This window comes from Trachypithecus francoisi, unplaced genomic scaffold, assembly GCF_009764315.1.
Source record: "Trachypithecus francoisi isolate TF-2019V2 unplaced genomic scaffold, Tfra_2.0 Lachesis_group12, whole genome shotgun sequence".
NCBI classification, from domain to species: Eukaryota; Metazoa; Chordata; class Mammalia; order Primates; family Cercopithecidae; genus Trachypithecus; species Trachypithecus francoisi.
Genome location: NW_022681457.1, coordinates 47,089,144 through 47,116,641, shown reverse-complemented (window position 1 = coordinate 47,116,641; position 27,498 = coordinate 47,089,144). Strand labels below are relative to the sequence as shown.

The following is a 27,498-nucleotide window of genomic DNA, read 5'->3' as shown; positions in this document are numbered from 1 at the left end:
GTGATCAGGTTTCGCATGCATACTGAATGTGTAGTCAACAGGACTTGCCGACAGATTGGATGTGGATTGTGAAAGAAAGGAGATGAAGGATGACCTTAAGGCTTTTGCCCCAAGCAGCATCATGGAGGACTGCTGGAGGAATGGCTTTTGGAGGGAAACATCAAGCACTCAATTTTGGATATGTTTAAGTTTGAGATGCCTATTAAACATTCAAGTGGAGATACAAAAGGTCAAACATACACTCCTCTTGATTTTAGAGAGAAGGCTAGGTCACAGAGGTAGTATTTAAAGCCTTGAGAGTGGATGAATGCACCTAGAAAGTGAGTACAGAAAAAAGAAAGAATAAAAGAAGTTCAAGTGTAAGGATGAGCCCTGGGAGACTTCAGTCATGATGACAATAATATGTGCCAGGCACAGGCCCCTTATCTTCAGGTGCTCATTTGCCCCTTACGTAAATGCTGCAAGGTAAGTTCTCTCAACCTGACTTGATAGAAGGGGAATCTGTTTCACAGAGCTGGGTCATCTGTTCAAGGGCACACAGGTGGTTAAGAGCTAAAACCTACCTGACAAAGTTTTCTTTCCTCTAGCAATCTAACTTATAAACCTTGGTATTATCTTGTATCTTCCCTTCCCCATCCAACCAGCCTTTCATTTCTACCTTCACATTAAGCTTTAGTACAGGGCATCCTAATCCTTTGCCCTGAACAATTCCTCCTGCCTCCATTATAATAGGATTTCTTGCCATGAGACTCTCCCCCACTCTAGTTCATTCCTTGTTTCCTAAAAATAAAGCTGTTCGGGTCAACTTCCTGTTTAGTCCTTCTATTCATTCCCCATAAATTCTAATCCAGCTCCTTAGCTCGGTAAACAGGAGTCTTCACAATCTGGCTCCAAGCTCTTCTGTGTCTCAGTTTCACATGCTGTTTTTGCTCTTTGGTGCCTATGCTAGGCTTGACCAGCATAGGCAGAATAAGGCAACTGCAGTACATGATGTTAGGTACCTGATGGTGTGCCCTGTGTCTTGTTCCACAACTCAAAGGAAAGCTTTCTACTTGTCACCATGAAGTATGATGTTTGGTGTAGTATTGTTTTACACACCCTTCATCAGATTACAGGAATTCTTTCTGTAGATGCTAAGAATGTATTGTTATTATCACGAATGGATGTCAACTTTTATAAAATGTTTTTCTGCATCAGCTTGGCATCATAATTTATCTCTTTTGATTAATCACTGATTTATTTTCTACTCTTAAATTAACCTTACCTTCCTTGGATAAACCCAACTTGGTCTTCGTGTGTTAACCTCTTTAAAATATAAATATATATATATATATATATATATATTTTTTTTTTGGATTTGATTTGCCAATATTTTGTTTAGCACACGGCCCTACAGTTTGTGCAGTGACCCAGGGGAAGCACTTTTTTTGGAAAGGTGGCCAAAAGCAAGCTGATAAGTAGGAGCAGTTTGATTTTGCCTTCTGCCTGGGATGAGGACCTCTGTGTGGATGGCAAGGATTGGGATGGAGGGGACATCCAAAGTTCTCTATTATTATAGGAAAATAAAAATTTTGTTATTGAAAACATTCATTAAAAAAAGAACACTTTCATATTCAGTACAAAATTCGGTGCATATTTGGTACAAAAACTGAAATAGATCTCATTGTTAAAATTCAAAAATTTTAATAGCAGTGAAATAAAAGTCTATAAATAAGCCTCTCTCTCTATATAGATAGATAGATAGATACACACACACACACACACACACACATATATATATGTTCAGCTTGCCAGTTCACCTGACATAAAAAAAATAAATAGAGCGAAGAAGTCCCCAAAACACCCCTTCAGGAAGCTTTTTCACATCACATCTGAGTATGACCCCTTTTCTGTGACTTTGATTAGGCCAAGGTTGATAAGAACAGTCTTTTCCAGTTCCAAATAACTCTCATAGTCCATTTTTAATTCAGCCTCCATTTGTTCTTTTGACTTCTGATATATTTTCTAGGGGGGAAAGAAAAACAAGACATCCCTATAAAACACTGATATCTAAAAATACCAAAGGATGAGAAGGGGCTGTTTGTGAATAGTTGACCTGGCTGCTGTTTTCTGGAAAGGATTGGATGGAGGGCAGGTGGGTGGGAGGCAGTCAGATGTGCTGGGAAAGGAGGGAGTGGAGGGAAACATGGTCCCCAACCACTCTCTCTCTCAAAAACAAATCCCTTTTTCCAGCCTTCTTCCCTTGTTTCCCTTATGTAGACTGGAGGGTGACTAATAGCCTAGAGGTTGCAGAATTCTTTTGAGATCCCCCTCTTCTGAGTCCCATATGGAGGGCATAGCTTGTGGATCACACGGCAATGACTACTCTTCCCAGGCTGAGTCTCCAGCTGAAATTCCAGTTAGGAAAATTCCCATTTCATATGCAATTAGAGCAGTGATTATTATTATCCTTTGAGGAGGTAGCTGTATCCAGATTATATGTTTACAAAGAGATGGATGCATGATTTTCCTGAAAGCTGTGTTGAACTGTACAGCCTCATCCTGGCACCTGCTGAGCACTCATACAGGCCAGCCTTGCTGGATGAACATGCGAACACTTTCTATGTGCCAGTCATTGGCTAAGTGCTGTAAATATTTTAACTCATTTAATCCCCATTGCAATCTTCTGAGGTTGTTACTGTTCCCATTTTCCCCTTTATCAGCCGTTGCTTAGAAGGAGACATTTCTGGCCGGGCGCGGTGGCTCAAGCCTGTAATCCCAGCACTTTGGGAGGCCGAGACGGGCGGATCACGAGGTCAGGAGATCGAGACCATCTTGGCTAACACGGTGAAACCCCGTCTCTACTAAAAATACAAAAGCTAGCCGGGCGAGGTGGCGGGCGCCTGTAGTCCCAGCTACTCGGGAGGCTGAGGCAGGGGAATGGCGTAAACCCGGGAGGCGGAGCCAGTGAGCTGAGATCCGGCCACTGCGCTCCAGTCCGGGCGACAGAGCAAGACTCCGCCTCAAAAACAAAAAAAAAAACAAAAAAAAAGGAGACATTTCTGACTAACATTAGTTGTTTTTACTTAGTGACTTTTTCTTGTTCTAAATGTAACAGAGGAACCCTTTCAAATTCATTCACATATCCACAATCAATTAATAGTTCCAGCGAAAATTTGAGAAGTGGTGGCTTTACTTAAAAGAGGGCACCATATCAAATGGAAATGAAGTAACAAGAAGTTGGGAACGTTTTGGAAATTGAAAAGTATAATACAATTTAAGATATTATTATTATAATATGCAGGTGTTTAAAAAGTATTTCACATGCAAATTATTTTTGGATTATCCACAATTCTACTTGCTCCCACTGATGTAGATAATTAGGAGCTGTTGCTATGGTATTTAAACACTCATAATAGTCATGGATAATTGCTGGAGAAGGGGAAGGGTGGCAGATTATCTCCCATAATAGAATCTCAACAAACCAACATTTGTTAAGTGTGCAAAAGAACAAAACTAAGATCAATTTGTTTGTAGCAGTGGAATGGAAAGAAAGGTTAATAAACTGGCATTCTTTTACACTTTGTCTCCAAACATGTTTTTGAAATGAGATCCTCTGCTTTTATTGCACTAATTAGTATCTATCAATAAGTGATAATGTTAATGTATTTGCTAATGCAGCACATTACAATATTTCCACATGCTAATGCCTTTCTTTTTTCTTTTTTTTTTTTTTGAGACAGAGTTTCGCTCTTGTTGCCCAGGATGGAGTGTAATGGCACAATCTCGGCTCACTGAAACCTCGTCTCCCGGGTTCAAGCAACACTCCTGCCTCAGCCTCCCGAGTAGCTGGGATTACAGGTATGCGCCACTATGCCTGGCTTATTTTGTATTTTTAGTAGAGACAAGGTTTCTCCATGTGGGTCAGGCTGGTCTCGAACTCCTGACCTCAGGTGATCCACCCACCTCAGCCTCCCAAAGTGCTGGGATTACAGGCGTGAGCTACCACGCCCGGCGCCACATGCTAATGCTTTTGAGACTGAGGGCCTCATGTGAGCAATTGTGTTTGAGGATGTAAGTATTTGGCTATACGGAATCTACAGATGGGATCAATGATGAAATGTTGGTAACAAAAGAGCAAAGGAGAGAGAGAGCAAGAGGGAAACAGAAATTGAGACTGAGGTGATCTCAAGTGAGAAAGAGAGAAAAGCCTAATTCACAGAGTGTTTAAAACCCCAAAATTCCAGTGGGCAAGGGAAGACCAGCAGAGTCACAGATTTCCTATCAAACAGGGAGAAGCTGAGAAAGAGGGGCATGGGGTGCTTTAGAGCTTAGGTTCTTTCTCAACAGAGTTTAGGATGGATGTGCCCTGTACCAATCTCCTCTATTTCAAGTTTCATAGCTTCAGCATATTATATACAGTAAAATTCACCTCTCTCTCCACCTCCTCATATCTATCTATCTATCTATCTATCTATCTATCTATCTATCATCTATCTAATCTATCTATTATTATAACAGCTCTATTTACTGAAAGTCTATTTGTCACATTCTTTAACTGACAGCCTTACAGTAATCTTAGTTATGAGTATTCCCATTTTCAAGATAAGAGACCTGAAGCTCAGCAAAGGTGACAGCCTTGCTCTAAATCTCACAGCTAGTAAGTGGCAGAGTTGGGATTTGAGCCCATGTGTCTTGATTCCATATTCAACTCTTTTTGTACCACCTTCTTTAATGCATTATTCACCAGATATTAAAATTCTATAATGAAAGCATTCAAATTTTGAATTAATGCACCTGTACTAAAGGACTTTGAAATTATAGAAAATTTCAGAAACTTAAATTGGACAGAATCTCACTAGTTGTCTAACTGGCAGTGAGCTAGGAAATCAAAGAAATGCCCCCTTGACTCTCATAAGAACAACAGAAGAATGTGAAAAAGTATAACTTTTCTACGGAAACTGTGGATTAAGCCAAACAAATATATTTCCACTGGTGTTTGAGGAAAACATCTTTCATTTCTGAAATTTAACTTACAACTTTTTTCTTCGCCATTTCTTTTTCCATTTCTTTCTTTTCTTGCTCACGAATTTTTTTGCGCTGTTCTATGTATTCCAGATGCTTGACTTCTCTTTCAAAGTAGTGGTTTATACTTGTCATCTGTTAGAAACAGATGCCTGTGAGAGAGTGACATGCAGGAAGCCCCCATGACCTTTACAAGACAAACTACCTAATTTACCTCCCTAATCTACTTGATCTAATGATCATCTACCTAATTATTATGTAGATATCTATTTTGTGATACTTTAAATCTCTTAGGTGAATATAATTTGGAAATTGTACTCACAGGCCTACTACCTGAGGAGCTGGCACAATTCAGGGGCTACTGTGCTAACGTTTAGGGCTCTGTGACTTGGAGGTTTCCAAAGTAGGGCTGGAAGGAGAGAGCTGCAATTCAGGGGTTGCTTTGCCCCCCATTTCTTCCTTCTTCCTTCTAAGTCTGAGGGAAGTTTCATATCATCAGTCAAACTTAGAAAACCCAGATGAGGATATCAATGTAAATCCTAGAGGGACTGGAAGCAGAGCTGAGCTCCTAGTCCCTGGAGGGCTTCACGTGTTGGCATAGAATAGAAGCAGGAAAGTCAGCAGAGACCTTGGGGAAGGCAACCAGGGGAGAGACAGCCTTTTGCCTGCCAGTAACTAGGCCGATGTTTGGACTTGCAGCAGGCTGAAATTTGTATGTTTAATGTTCATTGTATATACATTTATATATTTCTATTCATTGATCTTTTTAAAGCCTCATTGTTAACATTGTTTGAAACACTTGGGTAGTGGGTACAGGGTAGGGGTTGTAGAACACCGCCAGTTCAGTTGTGCTGCCTGCTATATTCCAAGTTGGGTTGGGAACCGGTGGGGATGGGTGATGGAGAGATGCATGAACATGTCAACTGGGCCCTTAGGGAAGGGTGTCACTGAAATCAGCATCCCACACTTTGGTTACAATAGGAAAAATGACATTTTCTGATTATGAATCCCCAAGTCATTATTCTCTCAGAGTCTGGATTTCATTTACTTGGTTTCCTTCCGATGTCATGTTTGGGGCTTTTTTTAAAACTTCAAACTATTAACTCATACAACAGAAATACATCCTCTTATTTACTGTATGAGTCTTTTGTTCCCTTACAGAGGAAAAACGCTGTCATTTCTCACATTTTTTTAAAAGACACATCTCAGCAATATCTGGTCACATTAATTCTCAAAGTCATGTTACTAACCTCATTGGTGGAAGGGCGACTTAATGTCCAAGGAATTTCTAATATATGCAGTGTTCCATAATAATCAGCTATGGCTATAAATTGCTGTTTAGCTGAAAGATTTAAAATAAATGGGAGGAAAAAATCAGCAAACAGAAAACCATCTTAAGCAGTTAAACATGAAATATGTTTTTGTTTTGTGTTCTCCAAAGGATCTACTGTGATTCCAGTGATCTTGGCAATTTCATCAGATGTTCATGGCTGGACCATGTAAACATGTACAAGTCATTTTTTCCAGCTGATGAAATGAAAGCTAAGACTGAGCCTTTGTTGGCCCCATTGCTGCCTCAAAACTTGTATTTCTGGTGACTGTATAAGGAATATGGCTCCTGGCTGAAGTTGACTATCTCTGTGACTGGACCCACTGGGCATACTTAAGAAGAAAGCAAGGAGAACACATGGAAAGATTTTCAAAGAAAAGTCATGAAGTTCATTTTCACCGAACACAGAAAGGGCTAAAGGGTACCATTATCCAGAAGAATTTCAAAGATGTAGCCAGAACCACAGGTCTTATTGTAAAAACAAGTAGCTTCCTTTGAACATTTAAAATGGGTATAATATGCAAAGTGTTTGAGATTTTTAGTCTTCTTCTCCTCCTTCTCCTTCTTCTTTCTTCTTCTTCTTCTTTTTTTTTTTTTTTTTTTTGAGACAGGGTGTCCCCCTGTGGCCCAGGCTAGAGTGCAGTGGTATGATCATGGCTCACTGCAGCCTCAACCTCCTAGGCTTAATCAATCATCCCACCTCAGCTTCCTGGGTAGCTGGGACTACAGGCGCATAGCACCATGCCCGGCTAATTTTTGTTTTGTATTTTTTGTAGAGACAGGGTCTTGCCATGTTGCTCAGGCTGGCCTTGAACTCCTGGACTCAAGGGATCTTCCCGCCTCACTCAGCCTCCCAAAGTGCTGGGATTAGAGGTGTGAGCCACCATGCCCAGCCTGAGAATTTTAATTTTCTATCTCACTGTGTGTGTGTTCTTTTCCTTTTCAGTAGGTCTGCTTCAAATTGCAAAATCCTGGATTCATAATGTGTACAAAGCAATGTTTTATACCAAAGCGGGAAAAGATACTTGGGTGGTACATATGGCTAAGCAGTAGTCTGAATGTGACACTCAAGATGCTGAAGACTGAGTTTCCAAATCTAACGTTTCTGAGAAATGGATAGAAAGAGAATTTCATGCTGTATACCTTTGGAAACAATGGAAAACTTCTTCTTTTAAAAAAGGCAGGTGGGTTACAGTGATTCCCCTATAATCCCAGAATTTTGGGAGGCTGAGGCAGGAGGATTCATCACACCACTGCACTTCAGCCCAGGCAATACAGCAAGATGTCACTGCAAAAAATTAAAATAAAATAAAAAGAGGCAAACATACTGGATTTACATAGAAATTACTACTTGGGCGAAACAGGAAAAAAAATGGAGACAAAAGACATACATCACATTTCCATAGACAAATCCTTGAATTTATGCTTGCTTTGTTATATAGTACTTTTTCCTCATAGTTGGTTCAAAGGTTAACGCTTAATACATACATATATAACCCCAGATAATAATTTTATCTTATGAAGAGAATTGCTTGATATTAGCCAGGGGAGAACCACAAAAGCGATATAATATTAAAAATATGATTTGTAATGAAAATTAAAGAAACAAAATTTATTCCATTTGGGAAAAAAAAACACCAAAAGATCACAAAGATCTAGGGCTCACCCTGTCTGACCTGGAGAAGAGGAGAAGGATGTTTCCCATCGTGGGGTTCAAAACCAGCCTCTGCCTGACACATGTCTCAGAAATCATTCTTGATGAGGCAACAGTGAGAAGAGCTCAGGTTGTGTCCAAGGTTTGAGAGCAAGAGAGAAGGAAAAGGAAGAGGAAAGATGGGAAGGAAAGGGAAGAGAGAAGAATGAAAAGGAAAGGAAGAGAAGAGAAGGGATAAGAAGGGATGAGCAAGAAGAAAAACAAAAAACTAAGAAATAAACATTGGAGGCTTTTCAGATGAATGTCCAGATGTTCCCAAGTTACCCAAAAACGACTTAGTTTATTTAGTTAGAATTAACATACGAGAAAAGATCCAGGGTTTGATGCAGGTGATCATAGTTATGCAAATGTTTTGAGACTGGGCCGGTTCATGGGTTTTCTCCAGAAGGTCCCAGATATCAATATATCCATCTTCTCGGCCGATATAGAAAACTCCGGGCCGAGTCAGGGACCAGTGGCCTGAGGTGTACCTTTTTGGTGCACAGCATGACTGAAGGAGGGGTCCAGTCTTTAAACAAATTTTGAAAAAGACAAGATTTTGTTATTATCTGAGGGAAATTCACTATGATGTTCGTTAAGTACAACTCAAGCTAGCTATGATCATATAACAGCAAAATTATGCCCACAGGAAGTCTTACTACTCTTTGTTGTAGGGTTTTTATAGAACACCAGCTTTTCTTCCCTGTTTGCATAAGCCATTTTTAGTTGCTTTTCAGAAAAGTTTAAATATTCCAATTAAGTTGTTGAAGTTTCTAATAGTCCCGCTTCTAAACCCACTACTGCTTCTAACCTTACAACTATTTCTGTGGAAATTGGTGGACATTAGACAAGTAAAGATTATAAGGACATTCTGCTTATGCCTTTATTTTGCTATCAGATATCTGCTCCCCATGGAAACAGCTCAGTAAACAGTAGAGAGTAAAACAAATGAAAAGTCTGCCAGTTCCAGCTGTGTACTGCATGTTGAAAATCGACAGCAGAATTGGCAAATTCTCATATAAAGTGACTTCAGATGGAAGCAGTTGATAGCCTATAAATACACTAGGAAGAGATTTTTAGACCATCTAAGCATCATGCAATCATCCTCTCTTTTCTCTACCATAGGGTAATCTGTCTTCTTTGGGAAGTTTTCAAAAGTAAGAACAGAATGTGCTTTCTACCCACTTCAGGCTTCATCTACTGACCGGGGTGCCCCTTCGCCTACTTATATCTACAGGGACTAAACTAAATCATGGAGCTGTCTCCCACCCTCCAATATATGCATAAGAGACTTTCCTGTGAAGAAACAATGTCACAGATTCATGGACTCTGTGGAGGTGACCTTTCAAACTTGTTCTCCTTGTCTACTTCTCCCAGCACCTTGAGTTTCCATAACCAAATTCCTGACCTGGCATCGTCTTTGGACAATCATGCCTGAATTTCCTTTTTCTTTTTCTTTAACTACAAAACTTACTAATTGTAAAAAAATAAATAAATAAAAAAAATCAAACATACAGAAGTACATTGGCATAAAGCAGAAGTTCTTCCATTGATGGTCATTTAAGTAGTTTCTAAATCCTTTTCAATGATAAATATACAGTTTTTGAGTATTTTTCTATGTTAGAGTTTCAGAAGTAGAACTGTTAGGTTAAATATATATACATTTATATACATATATGTATACCAACTTTGAAACATATATATGTGTGTATATATATCCACATTATATGCCTATATACATACACACATATATTTCAAAGTTGGTATACATATACGCATATATACATATATATTATATGCATATAATGAAATTCTATGCATATAAACATATATATATAGTTTCAGGCTTTGATAATCTCAAATGGCTCACCAAAGAGACATGTCAGCTTACAATCCCACCAAAAGTACTGACTTCCCCACACCCTTGCTTCACCGGATTTTATCAATCATTCTAGGTTTTGGCAGTTTAGCTCCTATCTGCCTAGATCCAGCCCCTCTCCTAATCCTGACCACATTCTTGCTGCCTCCCTTTAACCACTCTTTGTCCCTGGACAGACGAGGCTCTGCCTGCTGACATACCCTCAGCTTACTCACTCCCACTTTCTGAACCTGCTAACATATTCCTGGTGCAGAGGGAAAGATGACAAACCCAGTGTCTCTCCTTGCACTTCAATCAGAATTAGGCATCGCATCTTGTATTTTCAAGGGAGGAAAAAATGCAAGTCAAGTCCAGGTGTGGTGGCTCACACCTGTAATCCCAGCACTTTGGGAGGCCAAGGCAGGTGAATCACTTGAGTCCAGAAGTTTGAGACCAGCTTGGGCAACATGGTGAAATCCCTGTTTCTACAAAAAACGCAAAAAAAAAAAATAGCTGGGCTTGGTGGCGTGCACCTGTGGTCCCAGCTACTCAGGAGGCTAAGATGGGAGAATCACCTGAGCCTGGGAAGTCGACGCTGCAGTGAACAGAGATCACGCCACTGCATTCCAGCCTGGGCCACAAAGTGAGACCCTGGCCGCCACCCCCCAAAAATGCCAAAAAAGTCAACTGCCCACAGTAGATATTCCAAGACTGTTAAGTTTCAGAGAACAAGGAACTTATAAACTGTTTTCTCCCCTCAGGAAGGGAAAAACAAATGAATGTGTTTTCAAAAGGATTACAGTGGTTCTGCTGACAAGCTGGTGTTCCCGCCATCTGTTCTAATTTCTCTATAAAGTGTCCCAAAGGCACCATTATGTCAGAACATAACAGTTGCTCTTGTCTTTCTCAATAACAAAGGATTACACACCCACACCTCCATTTTGCAGGCAACTTACCATAACACTTTCTTTCCATATTGCCACGTTCCAACCCCCAACTGTGAGAATAATGTCGTCGTAGAAAGGTGATCTCTGAATAGTGTGGACAATTCCGTCATGAATGGTGTGGAGGCTCACTGGTTTCTTTGCTGTTGGAGTGAAAGAAGGCCATCTCATCTTTAATAACACTATTTGCATTCCTGCAGTGAAGAATGGACAGACCTCCAATGGACAGACAGGGCCCTATGAATGGGGTCCGGGAGTGGAGAACCAGAGACTAGCTGGGATGAATAGATCTGTCAGGGGATGGCTCCTTCTGTTATTATGGAATGTCCAGGGAACATCCCATCAAGGCCAGTTTTCAAGCTCAAATGAATACTTTGTGTTATTCACTTACTCATTCATTAATTCACTCAATTAGTCAATAAATATTTATAGATTGCCTATATGTAATAGCAGGTACTGTAGCTGGCTGGGTAGACAACAGTTAGTAAATAAACGTGATTTTTGCCCCCAAGGAGCTTGCAGTCCAGTGGGAAAGATAGAATTTCAATACACACATCTGAAAGTATACAATGTAAAAATTGTGAAAAGTGTTGTGAAGGAAAAAATATTACAAGTAAGAATAACAAGGGGATTTGTAATTTAGACTGAAGGGTCAGAAAAGGCTTCTGTGAAGATGCGTCATGTAGGCCTGAATACCAGTTGAACATGGGAAGATTTTGGTGTGAAGGAACATTCCAGACAGTGGAAACAACACACACCAAAGTCCTGAGGAGAGAAGTGTTTAGTGCTTTTATACACTTGAGGAAGGCACCCCGACTGCAATCTGGTCATCTTAGAGTGAGACATGAAACAAACGGAGACTAGGAGGGTCCAGGCCATGCTGGGCCTTGTAAGAAAGGAGCTCAGATTACATTCTAAGTGTTGTAACGAGTCCTTTAGGTCTCCAAGTGAGACAATTTGACTGACGTTTCTGAACGAGTCTCTGGCTATTGTGGGGAGAATGAATTAGAGGCAGGTAAAAGCGGAGGAGGCTGCAGTGGCAGTTCTGGTGAGAGAGGATGGTGGCGTGGACTAAGATACAAGGGAGAAGAAGGGATAATCAAGAAATACTTGTGAGCTAGAATTGACAGGACTTGGAGACAGCATGAATAGGAAGACAGAGATGAAATGCTGAGAATGACAGCCACGTTTCTGACAAGAGCCACAGCCCTTCCATTTGTTGCAAGTGGGAAGTCTTACAGGTTCAAACGTTAAGATCAAGAGTTCACTTTAGCTTCTGCCCCAGGTCCCAGGGTCTTCCTGCTTCTCTGGTCTCTTTACTCAGATAACAGGAAGATTCTGCTTGGGTTTCCTCTCCCTGAGAGTTGGCTGCAGAACTGAATCCTCCTAATTTCTTGTTACCCACAACCCTATGCCCCAGACATGACCATAAAAACATATGGCTGTCAAGGCCACACCACAATGTCCAGCCACTTTATACTAATGTTTTCTGAATTTTATCATATTAATTGCTATGTGAGAGATGGGGTTTTTCCTGCAGAACACTCATGGCACATTAAGCAGAAAAAGATGTACTAAATCTTGCAAGAAGCTTATAAAGTAGGGTTTCAAACAGGTATTTTTTCCACTCAAGTTCACAGTAGCATTATTCACAATAGCCAAAATGTGGAAGGAATCCAAGTGTCCCTTGAGGGATGAATGGATAAACAAAATGTGGTATATGCATACGATGGAATAGATTCAACCTTGAAAGAGAAGGAAATTCTGATCCATTCTACAACATGGATAAAGCTTGAGGACATTATGCTAAATGAAATAAGCCAATCACAAGAAGACAAACACTACATGATTCTAGGGTAGTCAAATTCATAGAAACAGAAAGTAGAATGGTGTTTGCCAAGGGCTGGGGGACCAGGGACAAATGAGGAGTTAGTATTTAATAGGTATGGAGTTTCCATTTTGCAAGAAGAAAAGAATTCTGGAGATTGAGTGCATAGCAACGTGAATGTACTTAACACCACTGAACCATACTTTTGAAATTGGTTGAGATGGTAAGTTTTATGCTTATGTGTATTTTACCACAGTTAAAACATTTTTTTAAGTAAAAATAAATAAAAATTGTAGCTTTTCTGGATTAAAAAAAAAAGGCTAATTTTCTTCCAACCAAACCCCTTGCTTGAAGAGAGCATAGAAGACAAACTTCTGAGGCCATCTTGAAGTGATCTAGAAGATTCCTGGTAAGGCTCAAGACCCTTGGAAACCAGCAGCTTTCTTCTTGCTGCTGATTCTGTTTCTCAGAGCCTGGGTTTGCCCTCCGCGTTAGCGAGGCTTCCTTAGACACCACCTCACTCCAGGGAGCAGAGCCCTCTAAGAACTGAAATAATTACCAATGACAGCAATGTTGACAGTCGTTAATGTCTGCACTTTAAAATAACGTTAGATGCTCTCAGCCCATAAAAACTTTTTCTTTCTTTTGTCCTTTGAAAGACCTTAGTGTCATTCAGCAATGAATGGAGCTGTCCTTAAATTATTAAATGGACTGCCAGAGCCTCCAGGCCAGGTTATTATTAAAAAATGAAAAAGCCATTTCTCAAAGCCATTATGTAATGCTGGAGGCAACATAGAGCAAACTAGCTGTGTTCAAATTCTGGTGATGCCACCTACGGTAGCTACCTATAGGGCTGCTGTGAGGACTACACGAGTTATCCATAGAAAGTGCCTAGCACATGACATGTGCCAATTTGTGGGAACGGTATATGACATGATTATGTCAACGGCCATCACTCAGCCTGCATTTATCTTGGCTTGTCACTTAGAACATTTGGAAAGTTTGTTTGGGCTTCCTTATCACACACATCTCAGTTAAGGTAATCTGTCTCTTAGAAGTTTCTTCTTAAAAACCTGTTTGTCATGGTCCCCCTCCAAAGCAGTTTAGAAGTTGGCTGTAGGATGAAGTGGCGCCCCAAGAAAATCTCTGAGACCAGGAGGAATCAGTGTCCCCTGTGCACAACCAAGTCATGGCATCAGGTCCTCAGCTTGTGTCCCAGGGGCATGGTAAGACTGCTGTCATGTTCTATAATGCCTAGCTTGCAGTATGTGTACAATGAACACTCATTAATTGTTGAATAAATAGATATATGAGTAAGCATAAAAGAAGTTGAATGTAATTCATGATATCCAATATCTAATTTTGAGTTCAGCTTTAAATCATGAAATTGGGATTGAATGGAAAGTGGGAAATCAGTCTCTGTTGTGTGTGCACTTGGCCCTCCCCTAGGATCCATCTGATCCTATCTCAATGCCCCACTGTTGTCAATGACACACATTTGAGGTTCCAGTCAGGGAAGAAAGTGGGAGTATTTTGGCTGCAAGTTTAAATGGCTACCCTGGAGGCACGGCTGATAGTCTTCTCAGATCTTATGACTGATTTCTGGAACCACACTCAGTAGGAGTGAGGCCAGGAGGTTACAGGTGAAGACCTGAGCTCCAATAACTGTCCCCTATAGGCTGTGGCTCTGACCTCTGGCCTCTGTCAGTCACTCACACTTCCACTCGCATGACTGACCAGATACCCTTCTGCGAAGAATCCAGCTGCTCTACCATATTGCTCCCTCACGGTGTTCTGAAGCCTTCTTGCCAGGCTTTGTCTGCCTAGCAGTTCCAGGAGCTACCTCTTCCTTTGCTTATGGTTATCCCAAACTGTGAAAATGCATTAAAGTATATTTTCATGCTATGACAAAATTCAAAGCTTTAAAATGAGTAGTTATAATTGTAGTGAACCCCAAGGCTCTGAGCCTGCTAGAGATAGGGAGCTTTGCTTATTGGGGTGCCTGTATTCCTGACTGCAATTCCTTCTCACACGTGGATGTGACCCACATGCTTCTGCTCAGCTTTCCAGAGGCCCAGGTCCTGGGAGCAGCAGACATAAAGACACAACCTGTCCTAGCCCTAAAGGAGGGTCCTGCAGTCCCTTTTCCTGTACTCTGCTGGGGTCTTCTAGATTATCATACATTTCGCTTGTAATCTAACTGACTCAGATTTTCCACATAGATGAACTATCAAGTTATTGAATTACTGAAACAGCATTTTATTTTTAAATTAAATCACTCAAGCTTCTCAGTCATTTAAGCAACATATAGGTCAGTGCTCCTCAAATTTTGGCGTGAAAACAAACACCCTGGAAAATGTTATTAAAATCCAGATTCCGATTCAGTAGGCCTGGGGTAGGATCTAAGATTTGTATGTGTGTTTTCAGCAAGTTCCCAGGTGATGACTATGGGGCTTATTCAAGGCCTTCACCTTATTAGTCAGTACCTTAGGAGCCCTCTCTCCCATTAGCACTGGCTCTGTACTGCATAAGATTCCTTTCGGTAGTTTAAATTAAAAGGAACATCTTATTAATAACAGGGCAATCACAAAACTTACACATAAGTCGGCCAGTTTCAGGGTCTTTTTCCATTTTCCAATCTGTGTATATCACTTCGCCTTCCTAAAAATATTACAGGTTCCTAATGAGTACAATGACAACGTAAGAGACAAAAGACCTCACACTGACTGTTAACCAAAACAACTGCAAAACAACAAGTCAATTTAATCAAGTAATTTGATCCAGTGGGGGAGAAGGAAAGCCTCAAAATAAGTACTCAATTTTATATTGAAGAAACAATGAGTTTGTTGTGTCTTTATCCACATATAATGATGTGGAGAACATGATAGTTCTGCAGATACTCCATCTGGGACAAGAGTCCCAACCACCAGGCATCCAAAGTTTTTGTTGTTGATCTATAAAGGGAGGGATCAGCCCATGTTATTCAGTGATTACTTTTCAGCCCATTAGAAAGTCAATTGTTAATAAATATTTATGGAATAAGCGAGAAAGTGGGACTATGAATGCATACATGGTAGTAATTACTACTTTTCAGATTGAGAACAGGAAACACAAAGTTCAATCTAAATAAAATAGCAAGTGATATGTATTCTTGTTCTGCCTCATGGCCATTTTAAGGAGAGGGGAAGGCAAATGGACCTGATGTTAAGAAGAGGAAGAAACAGTCATGCAAGGGGGAAAGACAGAGAGAACCGATTAATTACAGAGGTGGGAGAAGTTTATAGAAAATAATTAGTCCCTCGCTGTCATCGGATGGATGAGGAAACTGAGACTTGGAGAGGTTAAATGACTTGCTCTAGGTCACCCCATGCAGTCTCCTAATTCCATTGTTTCTTCACTGGATGAGAAGAGGAAAACACAGGAGTTTGTATAAAATGGGGGATGGATTGGGATCTGTAGCAAGGAAGGGGAGATGACAGCACATTTGATTTATGCAAAGGGAAGGACAAACTCACTGGGGACAAGGTCACTCATTCACCCATCTGAGCTTTTATTCATGTATGCTAATTCATTTAACAAACAAGAACTGTATTTGGTGCTGGAAATTCCAAATCCGAGGACAAGCCCTCTCTCCACTAACGGTCCTCACAGTTTAAGGAAGCAAACAGATGGGTACATGTTTTGCTAATCCATGGCCATGTTGCACACCACCCTCAGGGATACCACTTCTTGAGCACTCAGTGCTTGCCAGCGTTCTTAGGAGCTTTATGGATGTGACCCTCAGCCCTCACCAAAATCCTGTAAGAGAGTTATTAATATCTCCTGGGTCTCATAGCCAGTACATGAAACAATGAGATTGAACCAAGTCAACAAGGACTAGCTGGAATCAGTTTAATAAATATGTGTTGAAGTCACCTAGCTGGAAACCTTTACATCCTTCTCTAGCCACTTCTGTAATTTTGTTACCCAACTCCACTTCCCCGACCCCTGTGTTGACATTCTTGGCCCCACTGCTCAGGCCCTTTTCATTTCTGGGCTGGCCCACCTGAAATCACCGCCTGCCCGGCTTCTCTCCCTCCAGGGTTCCACTCCCTTCCCTCGCCCCTTGCCAGCCAGTCAAGACCCCAGAGAGGCTTCCCTGAAAATCTCTATCCAAAGTAGATGGATCAGCTGCATCACAAGTTGCTAGAACCTTCCACTGGAATGCCAACCCCACAAGGCCAGGGAATTTTGTCTGTTTGTTCACTGCTGTATCCCCAGAGTCAAAAACAATGCCTGGCATATATTAAATGCGTAGTGAGTATCTGTCGAGTGATGAGTAAAGAAATTCCAAGTAGGGCAAGGCCTCCAAAGGCAGGCAAGAATTTGTATTAGGAGAATGAGAAAAAAAGGCCAGGCACTGTGGCTCGCCCCTGTAATCCCAGCACTTTGGGAGGCCAAGACGAGCGGATCATCTGAGGTCAGGAGTTCAAGATCAGCCTGGCTAACATGGTGAAACACTGTCTCTACTAAAAATACAAAAAAATTTAGCTGGGCGTGGTGGCACACGCCTGTAATTCCAGCTGCTTGGGAGGCTGAGGCAGGAGAATTGCTTGAACCTGGGAGGTGGAGGTTGCAATGAGCCGAGATCGTGCCACCGCACTCCAGCCTGGGTGACAGAGTGAGATGCCATCTCAAAAAAAAAAAAAAAAAACAAAACAAAAAAGGAAAAAGCAGAGCTGCCACAGTGAGTGAGAGGGAGGTTGGTGCAGATGAGGTAGAGAGATAGGCAGGGGACAAATCTTATAGGCCATAGTGTGAAAAGTCTGGATTTTATTCATGTTGTACTGAGATGTCACTGAAGAGTTTGAGCAGGGGGTATCATGCTTTAATTTCTGCTTTAAGATCTTGCAGTCATTGATCTTTCTAAATCTGGTCTGATGGTGTCATTCCCCTGCTTTAAAAACTTTGGTGCACAAAAAGACAAATATTGTATAATTCCACTTACATGAGGTATCTAGAATAGTCACATTTGTAGATACAGAAAGTAGATGGTGGTTACCAGTGGGTGGGGAAAGAAAGGAAGAGGGAGTTATTGTTTAGTGTGTACAGAGGCCCAGTTTGGGATGAGGAAAAGCTCTGGACATGGATGGTGGTGATGGCTGTACAATATGAATGTACTTTTCCAACAGATTATTGAACTCTTTTGGGAAAGGAGTTTCTTAATACCACTGAATTGTACATTTAAAAATGGTTAAGATGATTAATTTTATGTTACATATATTTTACCACAATTAAAAAATTTTTTTAAACCTTGCTGTGAAACCCAAGTTATAAAGCACATATTTATTTGGTAATGTCCCATTGCTTACTAAATGAAACTCAAATTACCTAACACAGCAGGAAAGGCCCTTCAGTACTGGATTCCAACCAAGCATTCTAGACATAGCTTTATCTCTCACACCAAACTATTTCACTATCTCCAGACAAATCCTGGACTTTCATAACTCCAAAATATTGTTCAGGCTGTTATTTCTGCTTGAAATTCTACTCTCAACCCGATCTTTGAGATTCCTTCTCAACCTCCAACGTTTTGAATTGAGTGAGTTTTTTACTGTTTTTGTAAAAAGAAAATAAACACAATCTCCATAGATTGTGTTAGCCCAACAAAACAGTATAGTTTCTTAGTAAATCTCTAACGCTTAGTATGGTTTCTTCCAAATGATAAAGGTATTTGATGAATATTTATAGATCGAACAATATTAGTTTAAAAGTATGCAATTTTACAGATTTTTCCACATGTGTTCAGGAACATTTTAAAGGTGAATTTATGAGGTATCAAGGTTAAAAATATTTAATGCAAACAAGCATACTAAAACATGAAAATGGTATAACTTTTATGTCTTTACATAGCAAAAATGTACAACAGATATTGTTATAATATATTTCGGTATAAATAAGTATTAATTTTAAAAGCAGATAATCCAAATTTACCTCTGTTCCCACGAAGAACTTTGTGCAGAAGTCATCTATTGGCTTGAGAAGATTGGGCATCCCACTTTCCAGATTATGGTATGGGTTCATTTCTTCTGCCTTTGCTGTTTTGCTCTGTGCTAACACTTTGTCTTTCAGAGGAGTGTGGGTAGAAGGAGTACATACTTACAGTGAAACATCTTTTAAAATGTAGACAGTTTACATTTTCTGCCCCTTGCCACCTACATTTGCCCTGTTCCCTTCCCAATGTAGTAGGCATAAGTCCAAGCATTTTAGATTTCTAATTGATCAAAAGAACCCTTTTTTGTTCCAAACCAAACATCAATGACTGTACTGTATTATAGCTCTAGCTATACACGCACATAGTGTAAGAGCATCGCTAATTCAGGGGCTGAAACACAAACATCATCAGCAACCTGTTTCTTTTTAGAAGTATTTGATACTACTCTGTTTTAAAAGTCTTTTTGTAATCTAAAATTAATAAATGTTATTTATTTAAGCTTTGGAGAATAGAGAAAGGCGTGAGTAAAGGAACAAAATCATCCATTATTATGTCTCCCAGAGATAATATTAAAGTATTGTGACTTTTCTTATGAATCCACTTTAAAAAAAGAAAACTGGATCATATACTATTTCAGTTTTACATACTGCTTTTCTATTCTCTTAAAGCTATGTCCTAAACATTTTTCCAGGTAACTTACTAGTTTTTCAAAAATATGATATTCAATTCCTGGGAAAGATGGTAGAGAAATATATGCTCATAAAACCCTTCTCTCATCACACTTTTTCAATATGTCTTCTGAGTTATATCACCCAAGAGGAAACAAAAACCATGAAACCAACCAATAAACAGGCAAGTGAAAACTAAAACAGGAGAATAAAACTTCAGCTGTACTAAAAAGACATATTACATTAAAAAAAACTTTAGCATAATTCTGGACAAAACTTAAAAATGATTAGCATGATTTAGTTGGTATAGTCAACCAATACGTTCTTTGTTTGGAATCTACAGGTTTTGAGAGGTATCTTTTCCCACTAAGACAGACATCAAAAACGAGTATCAAAATGAGCCAAACATCGAACTAGATCTTTGAATAGCTGTACTACAAAGTGTAAACCAACATTTCAAACATGACTGGGCATATTCAATCACAGTATTCTCATTAAAAGATATTATTTATAATACATGTAGGAAGAGCAAAAAGGCATTTTGTACCCATTTAATATATACAATTAAAATCATTAAAATATTTATTTCAAATTCTTCACTCTCATTCGATATCTGTTCCTCTCTTTTTAAATCATGTACACAAATATATTAGAGAAGTAGAATATGTATATAATTTATAAATACATACACATACATTGAGAATCCGTACTTAAAAATGTCAAATGAGGGGGTATAAGATTAGAAGTGTGGAGCCTTCTGGTCTCACAAGGGGAGACAAGACCCTGATCTACAGGGTTACAACTGATAATGAAAAGGAAGAGGCAAAGGTGAGATAAATGTAAAGGAAAACATGATTATCTTGAGTGAGAGACTGGAAGTGGAGGCCTGAAGAGAGAATCAGGAATGACTCAAGTTATCAATCCTGTTCTGGACACATTGACTTGGATAGGGTAGACTGGGTTCAAACCCAGGAGACAGTAAGCATCAGATGGAGAATTCTCAGCAGAGATAAAAGTTAGAGCCATGCAGGTAAACTGTGTTACCAATGAGGAAAGCACACAGCTGAAGTTAAAGTTCAAGGTATATTCATGAGTAGATGGCAGCAAGGTGAAATGGAGCCAGGAAAGGAGATAGAGGAGGAAAAACAGAAGAAGTAGCAGGATAGGAAAATCACAAATGCTAAGAGAAGTGTAAGCTCCAAGAAAACAGGCTGAGTTAATAGCATTTAATGCGATAGAGCAGGGGTCTGCAGCCCCTGGGCCACAGATACTGGTCCATGGCCTGGTAGGAACTGGTCAGCACAGCAGGAGAGGAGCAGCAGGCGGGCGAGAGAGCATTACTGCCTGAGCAGTATGTCCTGTCAGACAGCAGCAGCATTACATTCTCACAGAAGTGTGAATCTTATTGTGAACTGCACATGCAAGGGATCTAGGTTGCATGCTCCTTATGAGAATCTAATGCCTGCCCCCTCACCTCCCCCTACCACCCAGTGGAAAAATTATCTTCCACAAAACTGGTCCCTAGTGCCAAAAAGGCTGGGGATGGCTGTGGTAGAGTCAAAGAAGGTGAGGCCAGGGAAAAATGTTATTAACTACGTTTATTCAGAGTTGACGGGAATAACTTTGGATACTTAGATTCAAAATCATCCTCACAGGTCACGGATTTCCTATCCTTTGAGATAGTAATAATAACAGCAACTGACATTTATTGAATGCTCACTACACGCCAGGCACTAAAGTGTGTGCTTTATAGGAATCATTTCATTCAGTCCTCATAAGCACTTCCAAGGTGGTTATGCATTGATCCTCCTCTAAGGATGAGTAAACTGAGGCTCAGAAAGATTAAGTAATTTAATCTCAGAGAGATTAAGAGATTAAGCAAGGTCTCACACATGGTAGCTAACATTTGCTGTGTGTTGACTATGTGCTATTCTGAGAGCTTCGTGTATAACTCACTTCATCTTCACGACACCCTATGAGGTAGTTCTCTTTATTATTTACTCCCCTAATCTTCCTCACTCTATTTTCAAATGGATTTAAAAGCAAAAAAACAACTAAGGTACAGAGAGGTAAGGTAATTTGACTTGGTCAAATAATACATTGTGGCTTTGGGATTTAAACCCAGACCATCAACTTCAATGTGGCTGCTATGCCACATTGCGTAGAAGAATATATGGCTCTAAAGGCTATTCCAACAGAGGAATTCCAAAAGCATTTAAAGCAAGGGTTTCCTTATCAGAATAAATACAGAATTTCTTAAAGTGACCACTTAGACGAGCATGGGTTGTCATGGACCTACAATGGTAGATATAGGGTGCGTGGTCCCTGGCCACTAGATAGTGACAGGGTACCAGACACTGACATTAAGTCTCAACAGGCCTCAAGAGAAAATGGGATAGCGAAGACTTGTGATACACAGTCAAAGGAGAAACCAGTACAGGATCAAGAATCAAAATGTGATCAAGAACCATATGAGTATATTCTAGTTAAGAGGGCCAAGTCTGGCCAGAATGGGTGGATAGTTGGCAGTGTGACCAAAGGAAATTCGAAATACCATAATTGATCTCAAAGTCTTGAAAGCTGGCCATTCACACAGGAGGCAAGATCATGGCCATATAGTGACCTTCCCCCTAAGATCAGGAACAAAACAGGGATGTCCACTCTCACACTTCATTTAACATTCTGGAGGCTCTACACAGTGCAATCAGGTAAGAAAAAAATAACCATCCAGATTGTCTTTATTTGCAATGACATTATTATTTATATAGAAAACTTGATATGTCTAAAAGAAGCCACTATAACTAGTAAGAGATTTTAGCAACATTTCAGAATACAAAATTAATATTCAAAGATAAATTGTAGGCCAGGCGTGGTGGCTCACACCTGTAATCCCAGCACTCTGGGAGGCCAAGGCAGGTGGATCACCTGAGGTCAGGAGTTCAAGACCAGCCTGGCCAACATGGTGAAACCCAATCTCTACTAAAAATACAAAAATTAGCCTGGTGTGGTGGCGCACGCCTATGGTCCCAGCTACTCGGGAGGCTGAGGCAGGAGAATCACCTGAACTCAGGAGGTGGAGGTGCAGTGAGCCGAGATCATACTACTGCACTCTAGCCCAGGTGATAGAGCAAGACTCCATCTCAAAACAAAAAATAAAAAAGAAAGATACAAATTGTATTTTTATACACTGGCAATGAACAATCGGAAATTTAAAAATTTTAAGTACCATTAACAAGAGCACCAAAAAATATGAAGAATATAGAAATAAACCTGTCAAAAGAGGTGAAAGACCTGTACACTGTAAAGTATAAAACATCTCTAAGAAATTAATGACCTAAATAAATGAAGAGATATACTGTGTTTATGGGTTAAAGGACTCATTTTGTTAGATGCTAATTCTCATAATATTGACCTACAGATTCAATACAATCCAGTCAAAATCACAGCTAGCTTCTTATGCGTAATAAGTTGTTCCTAAAATTCACATGGAAAAGCAAAAAGATTACAACAGTCAAAAACTACTTTGAAAAAAAAAGGTTGGAAGATTAACACTATCTAATTTCAAGACAAATTATAAAGCTAGCATAATCAAAACAGTGTGGTATTGCTCTAAAGATAGGTCAATGGAACAGAATAGAGTTTAGAAATAGACTCACATATATATGGACAAGTGTTTTTTGACAAAGGTGCAAAGCAGTTCAGTAGAAAGAGGATGGTGTATTCAACAAATAGTGTGGGAATACCATACACAAAAAAATGAACTTTGATCCATAACATATACCAATTACAAAAATTAACTCAAAAGAAATCATAGACCTAAATATAAAACCACAAAACTTCTAGAAAAATTAGGAAGAAACATTGTCAGCTGTGGGATAGGCAAACATTTATTAAATTCAACACCAAAATCATGATCCATAAAAGAATAAATTGATAAGCTGGACTTCCTCAAAATTAAAAACTTCTGATTTTCAAAAGACTGCTAAGAGATGAGACAACAAATCACAGACTTGGAGAAAATACTTAAAAATCACATATCACTGGTCCTGAGAAAGAACTAGTATATAAAATATATTAAGAATTCTCAGAATTCAATAATAAGAAAACAAACAGGCCAGATGTGGTGGCTCACGTTCATAATCTCAGCACTTTGGGAGGCCGATTTGGGCAGATTGCTTGAGGACAGGAGTTCGAGACCAGCCTGGCCAACATAGCAAAACCCTGTCTCTACTAAAAATACAAAAATTAGCCAGGCATGGTGGCACATGCCTATAATCCCAGGTGCTCGGTTGGCTGAGGCATGAGAATCACTTGAACCTGGAGGCAGAGGTTGCAGTGTGCCGAGATCGTGCCACTGCACTCCAGCCTGGGCGGCAGAGTGAGACTCTGTCTCAAAAATAAAAATTAAACAAACAACCCAACTGATAAAATGGGCAAAATATTTGAACAGACACTTAACCAGGGAAGATATACGGGTGGCAAAAAAACATGTGAAAATCTGCTTGACAACTTAAGTCATTAGGTAAGTATAAATGAGATCTGACTATGTATATTTTAGAATGGTTAAAAGGATTAACCATATCAACTGTTGGCAAGGATGTGGAGAAAATGGACCTCTCCATACATTGCTAGTGGGAATGTAAACTGGTAAAACTGTAAAATGCTTTGGCAGTTTCTGAAAAAGTAAAACATATACCTGCCGTATAATACAACCATTCTATTCCTAGGGATGTACTCAGGAAAGTATGAAGGCATATGTCTATACAAAGACTTGTACGTGAATGTTTGTAGAAGCTTTATTTGTAATAGGCCTAAGCTAAAAATTCAAATGTTTATCAACATGTGAATGGATAAACAACTGTTGTGTATTCATACAATGAAATGCCACTCTGTAATAAAAAGGATTCATTCAGACAACATGAATGAATTCTAAAATAATCATGCTAAGTAAAAGAAGCCAGATTGCTGCACATGGTGGTGCATGCTTGTAGTCCTGGCTACTCAGGAGGCTAAGACAGGAGGATTGCTTGAGCCCAGGAGTTAGAGGCTGCAGTGAACTATGATCATGCCCCTGCACGCCAGCCTGGGTGACAAAGTGAGCCCCCATCTCTTAAAAAAAAAAAAAAAAAAAAAAGGAGTATATACTGTATGATTTATATAAAATTCTAGATAATGAAACTAACATATAGTGACAGAAAGTAGATCCGCTGTGGCCTGGGAGTGAGGGAGGTGCTGGAGGGAAGCATCCCAAATGGAATTCCTCTATGAATAAACTTTTGGGAGTGATGAATATGTTCATTATCTTGATTATGTTGATGGTTTCACGGGTGTGTACATATGTCAAAACATATCAAATTGAACACTTTGACAACATGCAGTTCATTGTATATCAATTATACCTCAGTGTGGTTGTTAAAAATTAATAAAAACCCCTCACACTTTAAAAGAGGTAATGATATCCTTCTTATAAACTGGATAAAGGTAGTCACATCCTCTTGGCCACCTGTTTTCATTAGGTTAAAAAATAATACCAGGACATTTAATAAAGTTATCTTTTTACAAGTTACATTAACCTCTCTCAGCCTTGGTTTTCTTAATTATAAAATGGTAATGAAAATTCCCAGCTTGTAGATTGTTGTGATCATTAGCATCTGTTTTTGCTCACCATCATACCCCTGGGGCCTAGCACAAAGTAAGCAATTCATAAATATCTGTTCAATGAATGAAAGCATGTGCAATGGTAGCATGGTACCTGAACCATGGCTGGAATGCAATACATTAAAACCAATGATTGAATACAAAAGAGTAGGAAAAGAAGGAAGAGGAGGAGAGGTGGAGAAGGAGAAAACTCCCATTAGATTCCCTCAAGAATGAAGCAGGCCCTAATAGAGAAACAGCATTCAATGTTTTAATAATGCTTTGAAAATGTCTATAAAAGTTTAGTGATTCAACTTTTTTTAGCATGAGGTTTTGGGTTATATCAATAAAACACATGACTTCAAAGTGAAATTTTGCTCAAGCTGGGCATTAGGTATGTGTAACATGTTTTCCTTAGATATCCTATCATTTAACTGAACATTGAAAAATTTATAAATGGAAATCCGTTTGATAAGGCAAATGTTTGGGAAATATTTCAATTGCTAGTTATTCTCGAACATTTTCATTATGCATTGCTCTCCAGGTGCGACATTCATGCATACCTTTATCTTAATAGTTTTGACAGCTTATATGTGCGCCCTTCAATTACTTTAACAAAGATGTGTGGGTTGAGTTGAGATAGATTTAAAAGTCAGTTTTCTTTCGTTATTCAGTTTTACCTTGGCGCCGTATAAATATTATTTTAAAAAATTATATTCTAATTGAGAATGGTAATTTGTTTCTTGATACTTCATAACTTATTTTGTTAGACTTCAGATGTGTTCCGTCTTATAGCATTATTCTTTGAGCACATAACATTTTCATTAAGTGGGCTTCATTTTCTTTTAATGTAATGAGTTTCTGAAGACACATAAATGTGCTCAATAAATATTTTAGAAGCTGAAATGAACTGAATCTTTTTTGTGTATAGGCAATTTTAATGTGTTGGCAATAGCTATTATTGCCATTATAAAGTTCCACATTGGAGGGTTTGATTTTCTGTATTCTTTTTACAAATTAGATTATCCTGGCGAGTAACTCACGTTAGTCATAATCAGCTACTAACACTCAAACTAGTAAATGTTTTTGTTTTTTTAAATAAGCAAAGGCAGTTACCTTGTGTTTTGCAAAGACGATGGTCTTCTTTCAGGCTTATCTTGGTTGGACAGTGGTCTAAACTTGCTTCACCCTTGGACAGCCTTACCTTTTGGGAGAACATATAGCAAAGACTATTTCCACATATCCTGAAATTATCCTTGGGTAATTTATTCTTGCCTTTTTCTTCTGCTCCCATATTTAAGGAAACCCACCGCCTTTTTTTTCTTCCTTCCCTTTCCTCCCTCAAATTTCTAGTTTCTTTTCTCCGTGGAATGCACCTAAACCACATTTCTAAACCCAGCTACAGAAAGGAGCTTGTCTGAGGACACATTTCCACATCCCAAATACTCATGTGTCATTTTCTTTCTGAAAAATGTCTTGTCTTGTATTCCATAATACATCCTTAGTAGTCTTACTATAAAATAATAACTTGTTACCCTGTTCCCTAAATCTTTCCATTAAATGAGACTCCAGAAAGTTGTGCAGGGACCTGGCATCTGCTTGGCCACCTCCAAGTCCTCTCAGGAACACATCCACTGGAGTTCCAAAAGGCCCTGGGCCTGCACTGCATCCTGGTGGCTGGAAAGAGCAACTGTCACACTTCACAGTTTTCCCTCGCAGCTCCCTCAGCCTCTTCTCCTTCAGGGTGTTTGTCTGCACGCTATGCAATTATTCTTAGATGAGTTTGGGGTTGTTTGTTTGAATGATTCATAGCTCAGTAGATCCTACCCTCATTCCCCCAAATTTATAATCTTCTCTTTCCAATTCTTTCCCAATTATCTCAGCAATATTTTTATTCCTCCATGTTCTCCCTTCCATTGGGAGCAAATACAAAATAATATAATTCTTGTGATATTTATAAATCAGAAGAAAAGTATTAAGTTTAAAATTAAAACTAGACATTCTAAAGAAAGAGAGCCATTAAGTTTGAAGTCCGTTTATATTTTCCACACACATCTTGTCCATAGCTATATTTTTCTCAAATTAAAACTGCTTTTCTTAAAGCTCTGCCATGTGAGATAAATACAAACAACTTCTCATTCAGTTAATTTTCAGTTCTGTTTGGTCATAGGTATTATCAAGCTTTCTGTGGTCTAATATCCCAAAAACATACAGAAGGAACAATACCAGTTCCTTCTATTGATAGGCAAAATATGCAGAATTTTGGCTACAGTGGGGAGGAAAACTAGCTTTTCTGAGCTAACCTGAGTACCAACCAATTTTCAGGCAACTGACATGCAATTAAATAATTATTACACAAACGATTGGAAATTGTGGCTTGTTTATATATGAAATATCGATCTTGAGTTCATGATGGTTTTGATTTCTGCCTGGATCTAAAGAGACATCAAAATAACTTGTAGCGGGGAGGGAAAAAAGGGGGACAAGGGTTGAAAAACTACCTATTGGGTACTATGTTCATTACTTGGCTGATGGGTTAAACAGAAGCCCAAACCCCAGCAT

General features: G+C 39.3%; 1 protein-coding gene across 1 annotated transcript in view; it reads right to left on the bottom strand.

The window, feature by feature from the left end:
* Positions 1–1,697: 1,697 nt before the first annotated feature.
* Positions 1,698–27,498, bottom strand: part of WDR63 (WD repeat domain 63) — a 73,790-nt gene continuing 47,989 nt past the window's right edge. Inside the window, exons 16-23 of the mRNA XM_033225444.1 lie at positions 26,053–26,140; positions 18,631–18,761; positions 15,255–15,318; positions 10,842–10,972; positions 8,352–8,556; positions 6,255–6,346; positions 5,017–5,139; positions 1,698–2,004 (exon numbers count right to left, since the gene is read on the bottom strand). Coding sequence (XP_033081335.1) covers positions 1,861–2,004; positions 5,017–5,139; positions 6,255–6,346; positions 8,352–8,556; positions 10,842–10,972; positions 15,255–15,318; positions 18,631–18,761; positions 26,053–26,140 — 978 coding nt within the window. The 3' untranslated portion in view covers positions 1,698–1,860. The remainder of the gene's footprint in view (positions 2,005–5,016; positions 5,140–6,254; positions 6,347–8,351; positions 8,557–10,841; positions 10,973–15,254; positions 15,319–18,630; positions 18,762–26,052; positions 26,141–27,498) is intronic.